Source organism: Leptinotarsa decemlineata, unplaced genomic scaffold (genome assembly GCF_025532065.1).
Source record: "Leptinotarsa decemlineata unplaced genomic scaffold, Ldec_3_MD MMD2_tig00026340_RagTag_RagTag, whole genome shotgun sequence".
Classification (NCBI taxonomy): domain Eukaryota; kingdom Metazoa; phylum Arthropoda; class Insecta; order Coleoptera; family Chrysomelidae; genus Leptinotarsa; species Leptinotarsa decemlineata.
Genome location: NW_027412694.1, coordinates 8386673 through 8410128, shown reverse-complemented (window position 1 = coordinate 8410128; position 23456 = coordinate 8386673). Strand labels below are relative to the sequence as shown.

General features: G+C 35.0%; 2 protein-coding genes across 3 annotated transcripts in view; one reads left to right on the top strand and one right to left on the bottom strand.

Moving 5' to 3' along the window:
- LOC111510012 (uncharacterized) overlaps positions 1 to 3468 on the bottom strand; it is an 88764-nt gene extending 85296 nt beyond the window's left edge. Inside the window, exons 1-2 of the mRNA XM_074183584.1 lie at positions 3330 to 3468; positions 2983 to 3272 (exon numbers count right to left, since the gene is read on the bottom strand). Of these exons, the coding sequence (XP_074039685.1) occupies positions 2983 to 3272; positions 3330 to 3349 (310 nt within the window). The 5' untranslated portion in view covers positions 3350 to 3468. The remainder of the gene's footprint in view (positions 1 to 2982; positions 3273 to 3329) is intronic.
- Positions 3469 to 3522: 54 nt separating this feature from the next.
- The window catches only part of LOC111512305 (uncharacterized), a 105215-nt gene continuing 85281 nt past the window's right edge, over positions 3523 to 23456 (top strand). For both annotated transcript variants that reach the window (XM_074183588.1, XM_074183587.1), the window contains exons 1-4: positions 3523 to 3654; positions 3707 to 3886; positions 4287 to 4482; positions 11206 to 11423. In XM_074183588.1, the coding sequence (XP_074039689.1) occupies positions 3527 to 3654; positions 3707 to 3886; positions 4287 to 4482; positions 11206 to 11423 (722 nt within the window). In that variant the 5' untranslated portion in view covers positions 3523 to 3526. The remainder of the gene's footprint in view (positions 3655 to 3706; positions 3887 to 4286; positions 4483 to 11205; positions 11424 to 23456) is intronic.

Below are 23456 nucleotides of genomic sequence, written 5' to 3'. Positions count from 1 at the left end.
TCTCACTGAAACGATACGATAAGCGATGCAACAGGTGATTCGATACGCAATACGATCCTGATTTGAAACCGATCACTCATAGTCGTGCATACATAATGAAAGTAACTAATCTAGTGCACACTGGAGTGATCGTGATACTACACCGATAGTTATCAGAGTCGAGTCGGTGAGAGGGACACAGCTGACGGGTCGCTTGAACAGAGGATATTGTTCGACACTTTCATGTTGGGTCAGCAAGAAGACGTGCAATCCTCTATTTCCTTCGTGAAATTGGTGGAGAAGAACATGTGCTTCTCCAGTTCTCTTGACACCAATCTCAATAAAACATGGTAACTATTTGAGTTCATTCTCTAAAACTCCAAATCTCTGTTCATGTTGAGAGAGCTCACGGGAAACCACTGCTGAACTGTGTTTGATATTAAACATTAAATGCGTGTACCAAGTATTTTCTAGATTCATGTTTCCTCTTTTGCAAGTACCGGTAAGCAAAACCGGTAAGATAAAATATTGCTCATGTTGCATCGCTTATCGTATCGCTCCAGCGGGAACGACACCTGAAAGTGTGCAGGAGAATCCGAGGCAGTCAATTTCGCGTCAGCCTTTCATAGACCACAACAAATTCTGCATCGTGACTTGAGTCTGCACCCATACAAATTTCAACTGACCAGGGAACTGAAGGTAAACGACCATAGACGAAGTCGAGTGTTCGCTGAATGGGCTCTGGACCATTTCTGGATAAATATGTACGTGAACAGACAAAATTCGAAACGATTCCAATCCACATGAGTTTCCAACGCATCCCGAAAAAGTCACTGTTTGGTATGAATTTTGGGCTGGTGATGTCATCAGTCCATATTTCTTTGGCAACGACGTTGGCCGAGCCATCACTGTCAACAGCTAGCACTATAGGTCGATGACTTCCAACTTCATTTGGATTACCTGGACATCAGCAAGATGTGGTTACAACAGGACGGTACTACATGTTACACAGCTCATGCCACATTGGATATTCTGCACGTGCGATTTGACGGCATGATCATCTCACCTGAAGGTGTGATTTGACCCCGTTAGACTTTTTCTCGTGGGGTTTTCCTAAGTCGCAGGTGTATGCAAATAAGCCACAAACCACAGCGGTCCTCAAAGCTAACATAAATCATGCAATCGGTCAAATTCAACCACCTATGTTATATTCCACACAAAACAGCATCAATAGGTCTTTTTAATATCTGAAGTTGCTGAAGAAAAAAGCTTTTGGCTTTCACTTCTCCTAATTTGTACAAAAAAATGTGGAAAACTTCCAAATGAAGGAAGAAAGCAAGTTTATATGTCTGAAAGTATTTTATATGCATGATCTACACATTTTTTCGAAGAGTTCACTTTAAACATAATTGCTTTCTTCAATCCTCTGAAAGTTGCCCACATTTTTTTGTATAAATATGGGGAAAGTGAATAAATATCGTGAAGTGAAAGCCAAAGGTCTTTATTTCTCAGGTGCCCTAGTGTTGTGTACAGATGGGTAAAAAACAGAACATCAAGTCCACGAACCTTTATCATCATTTTTGAAATGTAAACATTCATATTTTTTCAAAAAACGTTCGAATGGATTGAACAGAACACTAACCGCAGTATCATAAATGAATTGAATCTGCAATTTTGCTTCCTATTCATAGTCAAACCACGCCCATTCGATCAAATATGGTAACACTGGTCAACAAAATTTTAACTGTTTTTTGTCACATGAAAACTTATATCAAACTTTGAATCTACTAGGGCCACTAACCAATATTGTATCAATGAGAAATATTTGACACAACAGGTTTTCTCTTGACATCAAAGCATATATTTTGGTGAAAATTACAAAAATCAACTACACTCAGAGACATTATTACTTAATGTACAATAAATATTTATGATTTTCGTGAATATTTGTCTCCTGATAGGTCCCTCCTAAGTTTCCAACAATAATCTGCTAGCATTCCTGGACTCCATTCCCATTGATAACGCTTCTCTATTAAGTAAATGCCCTGATGGAATCTCTTCCCTTGTTCGTTACTCACAGCACCCAAATCTAGATGAGAGTCAAACATACGTATTTTTATTTTCATCTGACATTATTAGTTCCTCTATTAAGTCTTTGTGTTTTCCGTTTATGACTTTCTAGGAAATTTTAGACCAGACTCACAAAACATTTCCAGACGATTTTTTCCTGATCATTCAGTTTTTCTTTAGAGCTCTTATCTTTTATAAGTTGTCGTATTTGTTAGCCTACAAATATTTTCCCTTTAATTTTTGCATCTTTGCGCATAGCTTTTAAGAATCTTTTCATCAGACCGAGCCACCTTTTATTTTAATAGTGACTTTTTCGTTTCAATAACTTTGTGTCGATAAGTGCGGTTCTTTTGAAGTTTGCGTTTCATAACTTGGATCAATATCTTCATATTCCTCATGCGAACAAGTTCTTCCGGACTGGAATCGATTTAGAGGCTTCGGCACAAGCAGTTCGGCGCTATGTAGGATGGGTCTGTTGGCCGAAGACAAGTTTGTATACTGGATAGTAAGTTTGGACTTTGTTGTAATGCCTTTTATCTGGGACCCAGAATTTATCTTGATGCTGCACAGTAAATCCAAAATATTCTTAATAGCACTGTTCAATTAATGGGGTTAGTAGAACACTTTCGTTGCATATTTGTGATGTATCTAACGAAAATAAGATGTATGTTACCTGATGCAATAGTTATATAGCCCCCTAAATGAATTCATTCAATATAGCTATCACAAAAAAACTGGATGTGATTGAAACAAAATTATTATATATTTACAATGGGGGTAGGCCAACATAAACAAAAAACGTGTTCATGTGACAACACTATTGACCATTGTAATGATAGATACTGTAAATACTGTTAGCTATATTCAACAACAATTTTTCCTATACTCCTTATCAGCCCGGAATCTCAAGTTATATTAAACATAATCACTCACCTTGATAACCATTTGTTTTGAAAGAATATTTCTTATGTGTCTGACTGAAGTTCCCAAGTAGAATAGCAGTACGTCCGATTATTCTATAGTCATGCCAAATTTTTTTCAAACTGGATATTTTCAACTTCTGTGTGATTCCCTCCGGTTTAGTATAGAGAGGTGGAGGTTTAGGTTTCTTTGCTCTTTTATCCGGTGGTATCCATTTTTTAGTCGGAACTGGTGGATATTCAATCTTAGGCCTTGGTTTGGGCTTTTTGGTCTTTCTGGGCGTCCGACGTTTTTTTGCAGAACTATACGAATAAAATACTCACTATAAAGAAAATTCCATCGACAGAAGAAATACTTACGCCATGTTTTGCTGTTTCATTAGATAATTTGAGAAAATATCACTGAAATTTTGCTATACACTGAAAAGGAGTTGTCACTTTTTTGTTGACTGTTGACACTACAATAAATTATCTGTTTCTGTCAAAACGCGAAAGATAAATTTTCCGAATTTCTCCAGCAATACATTTTCCAAAGAGGACAAATTTTTTGTGAAAATATGGATAAAGAAAAACAAGGTAAACAATTAGAATCAGAAGATAAACAAAAACCATCTGGGAAAAGATCTTCTAAGAGCTCTGGAAGGAGAAATATCACTTCGGAAGATAAAAACAAAAAGGAAAATGAGTTAATTTATCCATCAATGTTTTTAAAATGTAACTCCACATGGTTTTTTCAGGAATGAAGAATTAGCAAATATTTCGGCTTCAGTTAAACAAAGTATTTTTGAGTCTGCTAAAGCTACATCCCCTAAAGATCCTGTTAAAGAACAAAAAAAGAAAGATGCTGTCAGAAAATTGAGGAACGTTGCATCAAAGAAAGACAGCATCACGAGTTCGAAAATTGAACCTTCAGTGAGGTGAGAAATCCACAAGACAAAACAACTATTATTGAAACCGATGAAAACACTTTTCAAGACAATATTTCACTCCATAAGTTCTTCTAAATATCAAAAATCAATTTTCAATTCCTTGCAACCTTTTATTCATCCCAACTGCATTTTTCTTGGTTTTTTATTTTTTATATATCACAAAATTTAAATTACCTTCATATTGGTAAAAGAGAGATACTATATTTTTCAATTAGAGAGTCACACATTTAAAATCTGTGTGAAAAATATATTTTTCCGTTAATCAGCTGTCGCCCTATACGAACGACAACTCTCAGAAGTTGAGAAACTTGTGCGAGTTGAGGACTAACGAGGTCTTACCTTTCAACGTGTGATTCCTAAACCTTTTTTCTTTTCATTATGTTCATAGTACAAGAATCGATCTTCAGTATGTCAATGAAGGAAAATATCCTGGATATGGACCAAGACCTGAATATATTTTGCGAAGGACCAAGAGAGTGCAGAAATTTTTCGAAAAGAGAAGAGCTAATACTTCGAAAAAATTTTGTAAGCTCCGATCAGTTGATGTTCCAAAGCCAAGCTCTTCTAAAAAAGTTAATTTGAAAGTGAGTAGTGGAATTTATCACGATAAAACATAAGTGCATTTTGCTATATTACTTTTTATTGATAATATTGTTTTAAGAATATCGGCCTCGCATCGATTCTTATTTTTTTTTGATATTTCGCTACATGATGTTGGCATTTCTCATTAGCAACTTATTGGAAAAAACCAATAATCCAATATATTGCTTTGCTGACTACAGCATTCTTGGCTCGTCATTCCATTTGGATTCCAGGATACTCCAGACTACGGAGACGCGTCTTCACCGGTAGCAGGAGGTTGTAAATCTTAATGAGGATCTAGAAGTAATTTCGAATTGGGGTGAAAGTAACTAGGTTCAATTCAATGCCACAAAAACCCAGGCATCGGTTTTCTCCAAGAAGATAAATGTCTTCAAACCGGATATAATAATGTCAGGTCAGACAATTCCGCTTTCTGCTTTGATAAGTTTGTTGGAGGTTAAAACGGACACCAATATGCTTTATGAAGCTCGAATCAGACCTTCTTTGGAGTATTGTTCTCATGTATGGAGCTCTGCCCCCAAACATACCCTGAATTTGCACCTGATTGGAGACGCGAACATCACGTGTAACCTTGATAGCCTGGAACATCGGAGAAAGGTTGGAGATTTGTCTCTCTTCTATAGATACTTTCACGGGAAGTGTTCAAGTGACTTGGTACATTTGATTCCACCAAGAGCGATACATATCAGAAATACGCGACGGACTGTGGCTGCTCATCGTTTTGAGGTTCAACTCAGTACACCTCGAACTTCACTGTTTAAGAACTCTTCCATCTGGGGAACTGCGTTCTCCACTTCCTGTAAACGTTTTTCCAAATGGAATTAATCTCCAGCGATTCGAATCCAATGTGAATCGATACTTTCGCACAGGCACCGGTCTGAGAGCGCTTTGAGGATTTTCTTGTAGTGCTTGTGATTTGTCCTTGAAAAAAGCATCAAATTTTGGACATACGATCATTGAAGACATGAACTATAGACCATTCATACTATTGAAGCATCAACACGACTGAAGAAGCTATTGTATAGCGAAACACGTGTTGCGTTTTTGTGAAACTGCTGAAAACTGTGAAAATTCAAGTATTTCTTGAATATGCTATGGATTCTCATCAAGTATCGGCCAGTTCCATAACATACATTAAAGTATCGAAAATGTCTACCGAAGACTTTTTTGGGGGCTCAGAACTATGTATTACAATCCATAATTCAAATACCAACTTCATGATTAGTTTATATCTACAATGACTGGATATTACGGCTGCGTAATGCGTATTTATGTTGACTCCTCAGATAGTTTGGTGTGCTAATACCTTTACCTGGCTTTGGTAAATTACGTGAAGAATGTTTATTTTGATTCAGGTAGTCTGATGTAATAATACATGCACCTGGATTTGGTCGATTGTCAATCACATTCGTTGACCCTTTCCTACCTGCCCTGTCATGCTGTTTGCTATTCTTGAACTTCTTAGAATGGGTTTCCATATTCTACTGCCTTGTTCCCATGGATTTTGTGGTGGTTCCGATGTATGTTTCCAGCCATTTCTCTCTCCCCTAGAACCCTTCAATTCGATATCTGCAGTGAGGACGTGAATAGCTGAGACCATCTCAACTTTTGCTTGAAGCAAGATATCAAAGCTGGACTTGATTTGTATGAAAGGGAGACATTTTTGGTACTGTTGATTTAAAGAATCCAATGGTGTAACATGACTCGTTGTAGAGAGGGTGCTTTCGACTTTTTTCAAATCGAAAGGGTTTTTTTTATACTTCGCTAAAAGAGGGTCGAAGTAGCTCCAAAATTAGTTATCAGAGTTATCAAAATTTGTAATATGTTTAAAAAAGAAATTTTTCACGAAAATGAATTATGGGGCAGAAAGCAAGATATCAAAGTGATGCGATGTGTAGAAGATATCTCAGGAAATTGGTCGAAATATTTCAACCACTGGAAATATACTTAGAACTAGAGGAACTCGCAGAAAATCTATCTCAGAGAGAAACAGTATGTAGTAAATAACTTCCTGCAGTTGCTCGTAGAAATGATGCCTCTACAACTATCGTCAGGAAATACTTCAGAAGACATAAGTGTGACACTTAATAACTGAAATATAACTGGAATTGAAGGGTGATGACCCAGGCAGAAGAATGCGGTTTTGTGAGTTGATGTGCGAACGTTTCATTGCAAATAGAAACTGCATGAAGAGTATTTGTTTACGTGGCGAATTAATTTTTTTCTTCAACGGAAATGTCAATCTCCAAAATGCGTGATATCGGTCAGATATATACCTTTGAATATTTCGAGACGATCCCACACAAACTCTTGAGAAAATAAATGTTTGGATAAGTTATATGGGAACATCATATTGTTGGTCCCATATATTCAGAAGAAAATCTGACTAGTTATTTATATTTGTAAACTTCGTGTCATTCACCTACGGATTCAAGAAATTATGGCAATAATCAACATCAATTCAAAAATCCAGTTGTTTTTCAACAAGATGTTTGTTTGAATATGCATGTGGATTGGTGGACCTATTCCATTGAAATGACCTGCTCGTTCACCGGATTTGATTCCTATCGATTTTTTCCTCTGGAGCTATATTTATTAGAGAGTTTTCACAACCTATGCGATACGGGAAGTTAGAGATGGGATTACCTAAACTTGTGTTAACATTACCCCAAAAACATTTCCAAATGTTTGGAATGAGTTCGAAAATAGACTGTTTTACTATCAGTTGGTTCAAGGAAAACATTGTGTGAATCAGTTCAAATGATTTTTTTTCAAGTATGAGAGAAAAATAAAGGGGTTAAAATTACCCATTGCAAAAGATGTTATTGATTGATTTCTCTTTCCAATGAACATTCATTTCAGAAGAATGGAAATACCTTTCATACGAAATGTTACAGGACCCCTTTGTTTGAAAAAAAAGTTGATAGCGCCGTCTCGGTGGCGATTCATTCATATTTGAATTTCACGGAAGAAAAAGTAGTTTCAAAACAACTACTTTCATATGAACTTTGAATTGTACACCAATAACTTTTTTCTATCCAGTTTGTCTTTCAAACATTCATTGCATTATAAATTATTTTATTCACGCAGGACGTAAATATATAGAAAAAATAGTTCAAAATAAGTGGCTAGATCAGGGGTTCGCAATCGGCGGTACGCGTACATTCTTCCGCCTCACAATATGGCCAGTGATTGTGAAATGTTTATATGCTGTTGTAATGGTTCGTTGTGGGTGTTGTGATAATTAATTGTGATTTCGTCTAAGAAAACTGAACTATGAAGAGATTTCTGACGTCCTCTTTTACTCCAAAGGATTGTACTAAAAAACCTAAATCACTAGCCAATCGTAAATACGATGAAAGCTATTTACAATACAGTTTTATAGTGAAGCCAGGGACTGAAACCAGTGACATTCCTATTTCTCAATGTGTTGTGTGTATGTGTGTTGTCTTGAAACACTTTCTAAACAAAACATAAAGCCTTCTTTACTGATGCGATATTAGTATACTAAGCACCCTGATTTGACTGATAAGCAAAATGATTTTTTTAATGGAAAATATAATTGTTTAAAGAAAGAAATCCAATGTTTGAAGAAGTTTGTCAATACTGATATTACTGATGCACTGTTTGGAACCTTTGGTGTAGTAATGAATATTACTGGAATTTTATCCCAACACCAAACCGTTATTTTAACACCTCGACACGTGTTGCGATCATCAAATGATCATCTTCAAGAGGAAAATTATTCCTTCTTACTTGGTGTTAAAATAACGGTTTCCTCTTGATTATCTTCAAGAGAAAGATTATTCTTTTATTAATCTTAATATTTATTTCTACACCAAAGTACTTGTGATGCACTGTTTGGAACCTTTGGTGTAGTAATGAATATTACTGGAGTTATTTTACCACCTCGACACGTGTTTCGATCACCAATGGATCATCTTCAAGAGGAAGATCAAACTAACTGCCTGTTAGTTTGATCTTCCTCTTGAAGATGATCACTTGGTGATCGAAGCATGTGTCGAGGTATTGAAATAACGGTTTGGTATTGGGGAAAAAACCTAGTAATATTCACTACATCAAAGGTTCCAAACAGAGCATCAAAAATATCAGTATTGAAAAACTTCTTCAAACGATGGATTTCTTTCTTCGATCGAAACACGTGTCGAGGTGTTAAAATAACGGTTTGGTGTTGGGATAAAAGTCCAGTAATATCCAATACTGACACTAACTTAATAAGGGCGTCATACCCTGTTAATTTAAGAGTTGCGAAGATGGAGAGTCTCGTTCAATCGGTGAGACGCTTTCAGTGCCGGCCTCTATGGATATGGTCCAAGCCGTGTTAGGAGAAAAGGCAGCCAATAAAATTCAAAAAATGCCACTGTCAAAAAACTCAGTAAAGAGACAAATTGTCAATATGTCTAATAATATTAAGGAACATCTAGCTTTAACAAGAATGCACTTGTTTTGCACTTCAAGTTGACGACAGCACCGATGTTACAAACATAACGCAGCTGCTTGTTTTTAGTATGTGGTCAAAGTAGGCATTCCCTGGTCAAAATGTATCGGCTTGTGTATAGATGGGGCAAAAGCTATGTCTGGTAAAGCCCTGTCTATGACAGGGCTAGCAGCTGAAATGAAGAAGTTGCTCCTGAGTGCAAAAGTACGCATTGTGTCATCCATCGAGAAGCATTAGCTGCTGAAGGTATGCCGGAAAATCAACTCCGATCTATCAGATGCTGTGAAAGTTATTAACTTCATAAAGGCCAGGACTCTAAACACAAGATTATTTTCCTTGATGTGTGAAGAAATGGATGGCAAGTTCAAGACTCCACTCCTGCATACAGAAGTGTGAGTGAAATAAAACATGACATGAAAAAATGGTTTGTTGATGAAGAATGGTTGTCAAGATTGGCTCATCTAGCCAACATTTTGGACAAACACAACACACTGAACTTGTGACTTCTGGCATCAAACAAAGCTTTTACAACCAGTGACAAAATGAACTCCTTCGAGAAAAGTTGGTCCTGTTTTGTTCACAAATGCAGGAGAAGAGTTTTTCTGATTGATTCGGCCGTTACTTGATGAAAATCCTTCTACAACTCACTTCTACTACAACTCACGATTTGATATCCACAAACTTTGTGGAGATCAAATCATGAGTTGTAGTTCATGAAATTATAGAAGAAAAATTTACCTACATTTTCCACTCTAACATCATTTTTTTGAAGAAAACGAAGTATCTCCAATGCCAGATGTGGTTACAGATATCATTGTTCACTTGAAAGGCTTTCAAAAAAACTTTATGAGGTATTTCTCTAAAGATTATTCAAAAATGGACTAGATCAGGAATCCTTTTTCGAGAACCTCATCAAATGGATTGGAACTTAAAGAAAGTTTTATCAATTGTACAGAAAATAGTTCAATGAAAGATTATTTAATTCGGCTTTGATCTTCCAGCAAGCTCTGCTATTTTTGATACCATTTGTTACGAGTTACTTGTGTGAGAGTGGATTTTTTGAACTCTTGTACATAAAAAATAAACATGGAAGCAGAATAAGTGTTGAAGAAGACTCAACAGTGAAGATGACTTCCATCACTCTTAATGTTGATATTTCAATCACAGGCAAACAATAACAATTCCTCACTGAAGACTATGAAAGTAAATTTTGTATGATGATTAATTTTTTGCTGAGTTTGTGCCAAGTTTTAAGACCTATGGGTGATAAATATAACTAAAAATCAAAACCATTTCCCGTTCATTATTAACATGTTTAAATAAACAAATATCTAACCATCAAATATAAAGTTTTCTCGGAAATTTAATTCAGAAAGCCTTTGAACACTTTCATAAAAGTAAATATTATACGTTCATTAAAATATTTAGGTGTGGTGGTATGCGAAAATTTTTCAAAAAGTCAATTATTACGCATGTGCAAAAACGTTGGTAACACCTGGCCTATATAGACAATTGACATTAATAGTGGCCATTATCTGCCACTTCCATAGGTTCTGGATGTTAATTCAACTTGATCTTGAACAGTACGCAGGTGCAAAAAGGTTGGGAACCCCTGGTCCAGATAGACAATTGACATTAACAGTGGCTGTCATCTCCCACTGCCATAGGTGTTGGATGTCAATTCAACTTGATCTTGAACAGTAAGCAGGTGCAAAAAGGTTGGGAACCCCTGGTTTAGATAGACAATTGACATTAAAAGTGGCTGTCATCTGCCACTGCCATAGGTGCCGGATGTCGATTCAGCTTGATCTTGATCATCTTCATCTGATCTTCAGGTCAACTTGGAGATGAATGGTAGCATTCATTTTGAAATTAATTGCTTTCTTTCTTCTTCCAGATGTTTTTCATATTGTGAATTTTAACAAGATTCATATGCTTGACAGTGAATCAAATAAGCGTATGAATGTCTTTACGTACATTTATCGATGACACTTCTATATATAATCTATATATATATATATATATATATATATATATATATATATATATATATATATATATATATATATATATATATATATATATATATATCTATGTATAATACTGATAACAGTGTTCAGAATTCGTCATTGTGATTTTCCGTCGATGACAATTCATATTCCACTTTTGAATCGATAGCTAATTTTTGCATAATACTGTTTGGTGTATTTCAATATAACTTTTTTATTATTTTGCTTGAAACTAGATCGAAGTACCTTCTCCGGGTGCTAGTCATGCTAAAGTGACCCCAAGAAGAGTTACTCCCACTGCTAGTTGGTTGTATCCCTATCCACAGACGGATGAGGAATTGGAGCTGAAGAAACCAAAAAGTGGCATCATTATAAATGAAAAAGAGTTACAAGAGAAAGATACCGCAGGCGATTACGATAGTTTCGATTTGGTTTTCACTAGAACTCCCCGACCGTAAGTTATCTGCAATATAATTCAGTAGTCAGTGATTATACTAAATTGAATTAAGAACACTTTTGATAGAATTGAATTAATTTTTGGAAATATAATATGGAAAAAGTAATACATTGAGACTCATTACTTGAAACAATTGTAGGTTTTGATGAAATGGACGATCCTTCATTCAAAAATATAGATTATATGAATTTTTTGTCTGTCTTGTTTGAAAAGTACTGTAATATTTTTAATAACCAAGGATGGAACAAGCTATCTGCGTTTTTCATTTGTAATGAATAGGATGGCCAATGGAAACTTTCCACCCCAATTATATTCCGGATATGCCCAAGTTCCGGTAAAAAAAGTTTAGGAAGTTACTTGCGATGAATCTTCCAAACGGAAAACATTGGACAGTGCCTGATGGTTTTACGTCAGCTTTCTGCAAGGTATTAGCTGAGTTAGTTTGTGTTTTTCCGTCGGGTATCTGTGAGGTATAGTCTAAGATCCCAGGGCCCCAAGACGTTACTTATTTTTGAAGTAACGAATTTTACGGTATAGACACTCTTCTATGTATTTAAGAGTGTGTGTGTACTAACTAGTTTGACTAGGCGGCCCGTTCACAGGTAGCAGGTAGAAAAGGTAGACAAAACATAACTTACTTTTGTTAAATTCGAAGTGCTGATTTTTATATATGTCACATAGAATATTATTAAAAATGAATATTTCATATTGACAGACCGTTTCTGTGGGCGGTAATTCCTCCCAGACGCTTGAAACCTCATAAAAAATTACCGAACTTTTGTTATATTCGAAGTCTTCTGCTTTATATATGATGTTTGGGGGGCTATTTTAATACCTTTTGTGTACAGCCAGACCAATCCGAAGGGCCAAACATTCTCCCAGACACAATTAAAATTTTTATTAAGCTCCCCGAAACAATTAATTTTTTTTGCCTACAAAGGGTTTGTTTTCAACAACAAATTATTGAGTTAAATGACAATTTATTATTATTATATTTATACAAAAATATAGAAATGCAGTAAAAATATGATCTTCTTCCATTATTATTTAATTAAGTCTCAATCTTCATAGTTAGCTTCATATGAGTTTCGACTTTCATCCTCGAACCAATACTGAATTTCAATATTCAAGTCGTCATCATCGTTTTTATCTTTGTTCGAATCTTCTGAAAATACAAAAAACATTATTGAAGGTATGGATTGCTGTGCATATAAAAAATGAATTTGATGTGAACTTAACATACCTGATTCATTTTCGAGTAATTCACTGACAAAACTTGGTAACTGATCGCCATCGAACCAGTAAAATTGATATTGGTTCTCATCCAATGTCCACCCATTATTCTCTGGACTGAAATCAGGTAAATTTTGTGTATGTGCATTATTCCATATACTTGCGATGTAGTTTGCTCGACAGAATTGTTGGAATAGTTCACTTTTACAGGGTGGTAAATTACATGAATCAAAGTTTCTCACGCTTTTCCTATTATTTCTTCATTCACAACAGATACTGTGTAAGTAATAATGAAAAGTTGAAGTCTGACAGCATCCACATCGATTATCCCGGGAACATTGTAAACATCGCAAATAAATTTTTGTATTACATCGAATACTTTTTGTTTTGTGTCATAATCCGTAAATAATTCTTCTTAACCGAATTGGAGAAACGCTTGTTGATATTCTACATTTTTTTTCAATATATTGAAAGGTCTTTGTTTTCCTCTCTTGAAGAAAGCAGGGTTATAGTCACACCCTGTGAAAACATGAAATCCTGGCAAACTTCTACATAGAGTTGATCCCAAGTGCTCATAGATTTTTGTTATTTCTACATATCTTTGCTTATTTCCAATACCAGTTAATATCCAAACGTGTGAATTATCATGTTTCATGTGATGCATATTTCCTAGCATTATTACTGCAACGTCAGTATCAGAACATTTAACTACAATGTTTGCCTGGGTATTAATGTTGCACAGATGATAAATTATTTTCGTGTCAGCTTCTTCGTGCTGTGGACGCGATAATTCTTCATTTATATTAGCTTCTATCATATTATTATTGACAATAAAATAATGACATTGCCTGAAATTAACATTAATCTGCTTATTGCCAATAAATGGTATCATCTCATTACTTGCCCAGTGCAGAAAGAATAAAAAAGTCGACAAGTTCTTCTTTAAACCGTGAGTTTTTTAATTCTTTAGCAAAATCAGCAGGTCGAACTTGATCAGGTCCGGTTATAGTAAAATCAAGTTGTGTACATTCCTGTCGTATTAATCTCTCATAATTTTTGATGGAGGGTGTAAAATACTGATCGAAAATTACTTCATATGTACTTGCATTTAATTGTGTTACCATTTGTAACATTTCCTTGGAAATATTTCCAAAGGTATTAGGCACCCTTTTCATTGTATGAAGTAGAAAAATACCGTCAATAATTAATACATCACGTATAATGGTGGATAATGTTCGATATTTCTCTCTAATGATTTCATTAAAGCAGATTTTTGAGTTGTATAAATGGCACCATCAAAATGGTACATGGATAGTGGCACTGGAGTTATAGGATAAGATAAAATTTTCGATATGTCGATTTTATGATCCATAGATATGCTAAGCATACGTCCAAATAAATCTCTTTGAACACGCACTTCTTGAATTTTACCAGCAACTTTTGTTTTCTGCTTCTTCAAATAATCTTGAGAAAAATTGAGTAACGGTGTTCTTTTAATGCTCTTTTCAAATCTATTTATATCTGCTTCACATTCTTCAATAAACAATTTGGGTTAAATTTCTCCATTTTTTTCAATATTAAGAAGAAATTGTTCAACAGGCTCTGATGCGGCTTTGCCCGATGAAATATTTATTAACAACTCCTTTGGTACTCCTACGTCAAATGGGTTAATAAAAACATCGAAAGTCTCGATAAATGATTGTAATTGATTGATACTATGTTTGATATTGTGATTGTTGAGTTCAGCTGTAACATCTTGTTCTTTTAGTAAATCTTACTCTTTATAAACATGACTGATTACGGATGATCTCAAATCGTGACTCCGAGCCCATCGTTGTCGTGCAGAAATTGAATTTGTAAATTGTAATATTCCTGAAATATCAAATATAAATATTACAATGGTGAAAATAACCTTGTAATTTTAATTTATAAATTATAAAAATCAACTCTGTGGTAGATTTATTTGTTTTATTAAAAGAAGTTTTAGACATAATTAACTAGGTAATATATTATTAAATAAAATGAAAAATTTGCAATGAACAAAAAAATTTTTTTTTCGAAGATGAAATACCTGTAAGTCTTCTTGCGGCATCTGCATTGATGGTTTGTTCCAATACTAAGTCAATTGGCTGCTTTGAAAAGGAATTATTAGTTCTTTGAATACCGAAAGAACCTTCTTGAAATTGCTCTAACAAATCAGGATGAGTTTCGTTGACGTTCAGCAAATTTGAGTAGTATTTAATTGACCAGCGAGCATAATTTTGTTGATTGCATATAAAAAATAAGTTTGTCATTTTTGGCAACACATACTTGAATAATTCAAAATCTTCCGAGCGGATACTTCTTGATAAAGTTAAATAATAATGTATCAGATTTATGTACATCATATAAAACTGTGGTGTTTTTCCAAACTCGCCGTTGAGTGTCTGTTGCTTGTAAATATTGTACTCATTCAGTAATTCTTCAAGCTCTTCATTCTCAATTTTAAATGATGATATTGGTGAAGTTTGCAGCCGAGTGATTTCTTCCAGCATTTCATCTGTGACCGTAGTGTTTTTAAATTCTAAGAATGACTTGAAATGTAAAACTTGCAACCTCAATCCCATCAAAAGATGAAGTCTTTTGCATCTATTGAAGTGCTTTCCTTCCAAAAATCCATTTACTGAGCCCGATGCTAGCAAATTACTCTGAACCATAATATTGGATAAGCCACAATCAATTATAATTTTTACTACTGCTTTAAAATAAGCCATCATGATATGGAAAGGCTCCAAGTGTATGAATAAATTATCAAATGCTGGTTTTTCGGTGGATTGAATTTGTAAGGCAACTTTTGCTATTGCAAGGTCGTAAGTCACTTGATTAGAAGTTTGCTGTACATCCTGACAAATTCTCTGACTTTGTCTCATAGTTTCTAAAACTACTGATCTATCGGTAGGTGATGCATTTATAGGAGTCAAGTAAGAAACTATTTGTTTTGAGCTATTATTGTCACTCATTGAGCAGTTGAAACTAACCCACATTGGCACATTTGGTAATCGTAAAGCATGGCTCACCATCCAGATTGTATCGATTGCATCATATAATGGTAAATTCGATGGGTTCAAATTTTCAGTTTCATGGACTGATAGTCGCAGATTATCCATCATACGTGGTTTCTTAGGGTATGGAACTTCATCTAAGGAAATAGCCTCAAATGTTCTCCGTCTTCTTTTTCTCGAGTTCGATATAATGTCACTGGAAGACGATGGATCCATTGTTACTGAGTCATCTGTAGTACTATAATCTGAATTTTGGTATATTATACCAACGGTATCGTGCAGCGTATCTTTTCCACTTTTTGTTTCTACGATCCAGTCAAAATTATCGTACGCAACACCAGTAGAAAAATGTTGAGATTTTTTTCTTGTTTCAGGACATAACGAAGATTTTTTAATGGATGTATGAGTTGCTTCTGTTTCTAATTCTACGATTCCTTGATAACTGATGCAATGTCCATATCTGTGAATAATGTCGATAATTTTTCGACTACTGGTTAAGCTCTTTAATGACATTCCTAGCATAATGTGCTTTGATGTTTTGATTTTTCCATTGTGAATACTGTACACAACATTTTCACAAATAGAGTTTACTTGGCGAATGCATTTTCGATTTTGTTTTCGCTTTCGACTACCACCAGCAATCATAGTAAAAAAAAATCTAATAAATCTTGAGGCGCTGATGCTTCTCCTTTTTTTAGATGTTCGACAGAAATATTTTGCGGCAGTTTATCAGTTTTGATATTCAAAACAGATTTTCTTAAAAGCAAAGCAGCTGAGTTTAAAATATCTTCGTCTTTTAAATTTTGAAATGATTGGTCGTCGATACTACTTATGTGCTTTGAAGCTGATATTTTTTTATTACCAATGGGAAAAATTTAATATCTTTACTAAACACTTTCATTATTTTACCCTCTAAATTATGCGGTGTGAAATTTCCTGAAATTTCTTCACAATTTTCTGTTACACTTTCCTCAAACAAATCCATGTAATATCTGTGAAGATAAGTCAAAAAATAGATCTTTCCTTTTTCAATTATATTTTCTTTAATAAACGTACACATTTCATCAAATACGTCTTGATGATGCTCACGAAGATCATGCCATTGACTTTTTAATGTATTTTTATTTTGTGTAATTTTATAAGAAAAGTTCACTTCACAGATATGATGATAATAGATTTTTGGATGAGCATAATTTGTGACTATATTAATCAACTCGGTAGTATTTTCATCTTTAAGCTTAAATTTTGATAGAAAATTTTTCTTTTCGGATAAAAACAAAGGCAGTCTTTTCGATTTATGTTTTTTTGTTTTTTGGTCACAAAAAATACAACATACAATACAACATACAATACAACATACAACATACATCTTTCGATTTAATAGATGCTTCATCTTCAACTGGAATATTATATTCAGAAGTTGAATCAACATTTTCTAACTGTTCATTATTATCTTGGGAAGTACATGGAGCTGGTTCAGTTAACTCATATAAAACTGTTGACTGAGATATTGTAGAGGGGTCAGGTAAAAGAGCAGCTGCTGGACTTGAAAACTGTGAAATCAATGGTTGGGGCTCTATACCTTGTGTAGAAGGAGATCTTGAAAAAGACGCTGAACTTGAATCTTCTGTAACATTGGACGATTTTTTTACATAATATTTTTGCATTAACCCAGTAAATGATTTATAATATTGTCTATGATAACCATTTTCATACAATTCCACTGGTAAAACAACGTCTTCAAATTTTAGGTTATGTTCTTTTTTAAGTTTTAAGATAGTTTGACACTTTTTTAATGTTTCTTCAGTGAAAAATATCAATTTATCCCCAGAATTATTACAAAAAACACAGTTCAATAATTCTGCCATTGTATTTATTAGAAATAAAGCACTGCACATACTTTTATTCCACTCACTTTAGTTGAAAAACGCAATAACGACAGAAGCACAACACACACTGAACAACTAAACACCTCATAACTACTAGAGTAGTTCTGAAAACAATATATTGCTCTCGCTCACGCTCAAGCGCTTGCATAATGCCCCTACTCTCGCACTTACAGCGGAACTTTTATTGTGTCTGGGAGAATGTTTGGCCCTTCGGATTGGTGTGGCTGTACACAAAAGGTTTTAAAATAGTCCCCCAAACATCATATACAAAGCAGAAGACTTCGAATATAACAAAAGTTCGATAATTTTTTTATGAGGTTTCAAGCGTCTGGGAGGAATCTCCGCCAACAGAAACGGTCTGTCAATATGAAATATTTATTTTTAATAATATTCTATGCGACATATATAAAAATCAGCACTTCGAATTTAACAAAAGTAAAATTTATGTTTTTGTCTACCTTTTCTACCTGCTACCTGTGAACGGGACGTCTAGTCAAACCAGTTAGTACACACACACTCTCAAACACATAGAAGAGTGTCAATACCGTAAAATTCGTTACTTCAAAAATAAGTAACGTCTGGGGGCCCTGGGATCTTACTCTAGTAGGTCTCATATGAAAGTCGAACGTTTGATATTTTTACCAAAACCTGGGCATATCGTATGCACCTTTCCGGAGCTTATGACTAGTGGGAATTAATTTGTTTGTTCAGGTTGGTTGGTTCACTCCGTTCACTGGTTCACTGGTTCAGTTTTCTGCGTTGCATGTGCTGGATTAGATGTTGTTTCTTCATCGGTTATCTGCCACACATATCTACCTCCAACATCGTAGGTATGAGACCTACGATGTTGCAAGCGACAAGGGTTTAGTATTTTTACCAGAGCGTGGGAATTCTGTATGCCGCCTCTCCGGTGGCATACAATACATGAAATCCTTATTATATCAAACAAAATGTCTTTGATTCTGAAATAAATTTCACTTATTCTCACATACTCCTGATATAACGTTATAACGAAATAACTCCATCAATTTCATCAAAGTCTTTTCAACCTTCGAATGATTCATAATCAATGAATTTAGAATCATAGAAAAACTATTCTCGAACGTCACCATTTAATATACATTCTAGTTACGGAATCATCATCTCTCAGGTCGGTTATTCATTTTCTTCAACCACTGCCAGGTATTTGTGTCCTATCAGTTCCTGAAACTAAAAATGTTATACGTATGAACATCGAATATTCATTTTTCCATAATCTTTCAGAAGAAACGGACAAAAATCAAAATGGAGCAAAAATGTAGAAATTAACAACAGTAATCATTAGTCATTATTAACTTCCGTTTAAAAGTCAAATCTCATATACCTACTCCAAAGATACGTGGGCTTTTTAGAAAATAAAATGAATGTTCACATTTCGTGGGCTATGTATATTCGATTAGAGATTTTTTCACTTTTTTATGTTGAAACACTCTTCTTGAACATATGTTCATAGTTTCAGCTGTTCAGCTTGTGTGGGGTTTGTTGGTGAGAGGCATAAAAGTAAGGAGTGTTTAGTAAGGAGTGTTTTGCGTGAGTAATTTTGGGTAAAAAATTCAATTAAGTGCTAAGAAACACTCGATACGTTGACAGTAGCATTTGGCGATTGTACTCGAGAAGAAGTGAATGACTACGCTCGCTCTAGACGCCCCAGCACATCAACGATCGATGAAAATGTTGAGAAAGTGAAGAGAATTGTCGAATCAACATTAGAGAAGTTGCTGAGGATGTCAGCATATCGGATGGCTCATACCATGCAATTTTTCTCAGAAATTTCTAGTATGAAGCCTGTGGCAGCGAACTTTGCTCCCAAACTGCTGACTGTTGACCAAAAAAACCGTTGCATGAGCATCAGGAATTGTTGAATGACGTCAAAGGCGAACCAGATTTTCTTAAGAGGGTTATTACTGGTGACGAATCATGTGTAAATGGTTATGACATCAAAACCAAAGTTCAGACCAAAAAATCACACCAAGTTCGATCAAATGGCAAGGTTTTGCTCATTGTTTTTTGATTACCGTCGCGTAGTGCATCAAGAGTTTTTGACACATGGTCGTATGATTGTACGATCAACTAGGGGTATTATCTTGAAGTTATGCGCCGCTTGCGAGAAGCAGTACGTAGAAACAACACCGTAATCATGCCCCAGCAACCGTATTCACCAGATTTGCCACCCTGTGACTTGTTCATGTTACTACGATTGAAAAGACCCATAAAATGACGACGTTTTGCGATGATTGTGAATATGAAAACCGAATCGCTAAAAGAGATCAAAGACATACCAGAAAGTGCATATCAGAACTACTTTGAGGAATGGAAAAAACGTTGGTACAAGTGTATTATATCTGAGGGGGGTGTTTTGGAGGGAAAAATAGAAATTGATGAATAAATAATTATTTGTTGAGCAAAATGAAAATTAACCTCATTTTTAACAGAGTAGTATAACCAGTTTTTATGTATTCAAATCATCTATATAGATGTTGAAAAACTGTTAATATTTCTTTATGGATGATACCAGTTATTCAAAATTACTCAAATTATGTCGGTTTCTTCAAACTGATCTAATAAAAAAAATTTAAAGCTACGCCAGCAAAACAAAATTTACAGCTATAAAACGCTTCTTACCAACAGCGATTAAACTGACAACAATGAAATTAACATCTAGTTATCCCTCACCTTTCACACAATTCTAATCATTGTAACTGCCCTAATTGAATTAAACTGATGAATTTGAATATTCGAATATGATTGTAACTGAATATTGAATTCTTCTACAGATATTCACAGGTTTAATTTGATATTATGATCATGACAATGACTAGACCCTTACTGGAAAGGTGCGTATTCACTAAAAAAGCGAGCACGAGCGAACAAGAGTGAACGAGCATTCTGCATCAATAATCGTCTGGTGAGTACGGGCTAGCGAGCGAGCGAACGTATGCTTGTTCGCGTTCAGAAAAGATCGAGAAGAAGGCGGTACATCAAAAGGTGCTCGTACAAAGTAAATGGATCAACTATGACTACGAACTTGAAGATATTCGCTCTGATGTGGACGAGACAGCAATATGTCGAGCAAACACTAGCGAACACGAGCAACCATACACAAATACTCGCTCATGCTCGCTCGTACTCGCTTTTTTTGGTGAATACGCACCTTAAGACAACTCTGATGAATATGTAAAGCAAATAAAACTCACGAGATACAAGAGACCGAATTGAAATATGAATTGCCACACTTCATTGATTCACATAACCATGATATCCAGATATTCCAAAATCATAAGAATTCTTTGTTACAATAAGACACTTTTAATTTTAATAGAAATGTTATTTTGAATTTCAATATATTCAAAAAAAAATACGCGATGTATTAGTGATACATGTAGCCCCGTCGTGTAGGTCAGGAGCCGGATCTGCGGTCTCATCTCAAGGCACGATAGACTTCAACAATGAAATCCTATTGTTGAGTAATATGAGTTATTATTGACATGTTCTGTTCATATATTCGAACAATGTGTCTTCAATAATTGTACTGTCAAATGAATGTTCTTGTTGAAACTTTTGGTTATTGGGGTAATAAAATTGATTTAATTTGAGACTTTATATTATATTCTTATATCTTATACAATGGATCTCTATCAATACAATTTTGAGGTTATGTGGTATAACTTACTGAGAATAATTTTGAAGAAGAACATGAGATATGTCGAGCCATTTTCAGATAGCAATATTCTTGATACAAAACAAATTTTCTTCCAAATGAATTCTAATGTATATACAAAAAAATAAAATCAAGTTAACACACACCGACCACCGTTATGAAACTCGAATAAAAAATAGAAACATGAAAGTTCCAACCTGCGAAAACACAGCCAGCCGACGCTCAGCGGGATAACAAGAATATACAATTTACTACCACAACACCTCAAATCAATTAAATGTTACATCACTTTTAAATATCTTGTAAAACAATGATAATAAACACTATCGATATGAACATATTCAATAACCTCATTAACCTAAAATTTCTACAACAAACCAAATCACCTAAATACGACATTTATCTGACTAAGACAATCCATCTTTGTTTTAACCCCTCTGGACCTATACGTTAAGGAGGTTGCGGTAATGGCCATGTTACGATTGCGCACAGCTGGTGTAAACCTCGAAGTAGGAAGGGTCAATTGAGGCTGAACCTAAGGCGAGTAGCGCTCGCTGCGCAACCTCTGCTGCAGGCAACCAGTGATGCAATTGAACCCAGGTTTGTGTTCAATAAATCCTACAAAATACAAATGAAACAGAACATAGAATAAAATGCTACAAATGCAATACGCATATATAAAGACGGTTCAAAAACCGAAGAAGGCTCAGGATGTGGAGTGTACTCCAGATCACTAAGCCTAAGGATTAAGTGGGGAATGGAAAAAATACCAGCGAGGTTCAAATAGAACTGCTGGTATCTCAATCGCCACAAAAGAAATAACCAGAAAAGGAATTTCTGGCAAAAACATAACAATCTGCACTGATAGCAGACAAGCCCTATTAGCCTTGAACAAACAACGTGTTACCTCAGGGCTAGTACTAGAGTGCCAATTAAGCCAAAGCCTCGGTAGATATTAACATTATACTGAGGTGGATTGAAGAGCATGACAGGAGTAGAGGTAATCGCATTGCTGACTCTTCAGCCAAGGAAGTGGCTGGACTAAGAATTTTAGGACCCAGTGGCACCTACGACCTGATGACTTTGACAATTGCGGAACTTGTCAAACGTTACACCCATGCTCCCATGGAATCTTGCTAGGATCACCCTGGGCGACCCTGGGAAGCTGGCGCCGAAGAAATATCTGGCGATGACCAGGAAAAATCTACGCTTAATAGTAGAATTCCTGACTGGCCACTGTCAACTAAGGAAACACGCCCATAATATGGGGCTAATGGACACACCTCTATGCAGGATGTGTGAAGAGGAAGATGAAACTGTCAGGCATGTCCTATGCTGGTGTCTGGAAAGGACAGGATGGACGATGACCTAGGAGGACAACTCCTCGGGAGGATGTGCAATGGGTTACATGTGGCAAACAAACAACGAACAAAAATGTTATGAAATTAGTTCAATATCACCTATGTCAATATTATAATATATAATCATCATTCAAATGTTAATGTTAATTACATGTATTTCTGTTTTATTCTATACCATATTAATATTACTATATAAATGATGCACAACTTTTTGAAGCTTCAATGATCTTTCTTGCATATTATCAAAGTTGGGCAGCATTTTTCTTTTCGTAATTTGTTTCTTTTTGAAAATAAACACTATTATTATTATTAACATTTTTCTAGTCAGTTTCCCCCTACACCATCGCCTTCACCATAATTAAATTGCTGTGTCTACTATGCAAATTGTATGAAAACGCTTGATAACGCTATTGTATAGCGTCTGTTATTTTGTATATTGCATTGTATATTATGTATGTTGTACATTTTATATCGTATATTATTTTGTTGACTGTTGAAAGAGTATGGTCTACTAGCTTCAAATAACGAGTCAGTAAAAAAATATTTGAGAAGAGAAATGAAATGTATTTCAAAACCTGCCTCTAATTTTCTGCATTTGGAAATGATTGTTGCTGTTCAAATAACAACCAGGATTATAAAACACACTTTTGGAAATATTAACACGGTGTTCATCCACCTTTATAAAACACATATCTGACGACTACAGTTTATAAAATGTATTCATGTAAATTGTAAATATGAGCTGTCATACTATCTAGATTATTTTCAAAGGAAGAAAGAGTTTAAGTGTCAAGTGTTACAGACAACAA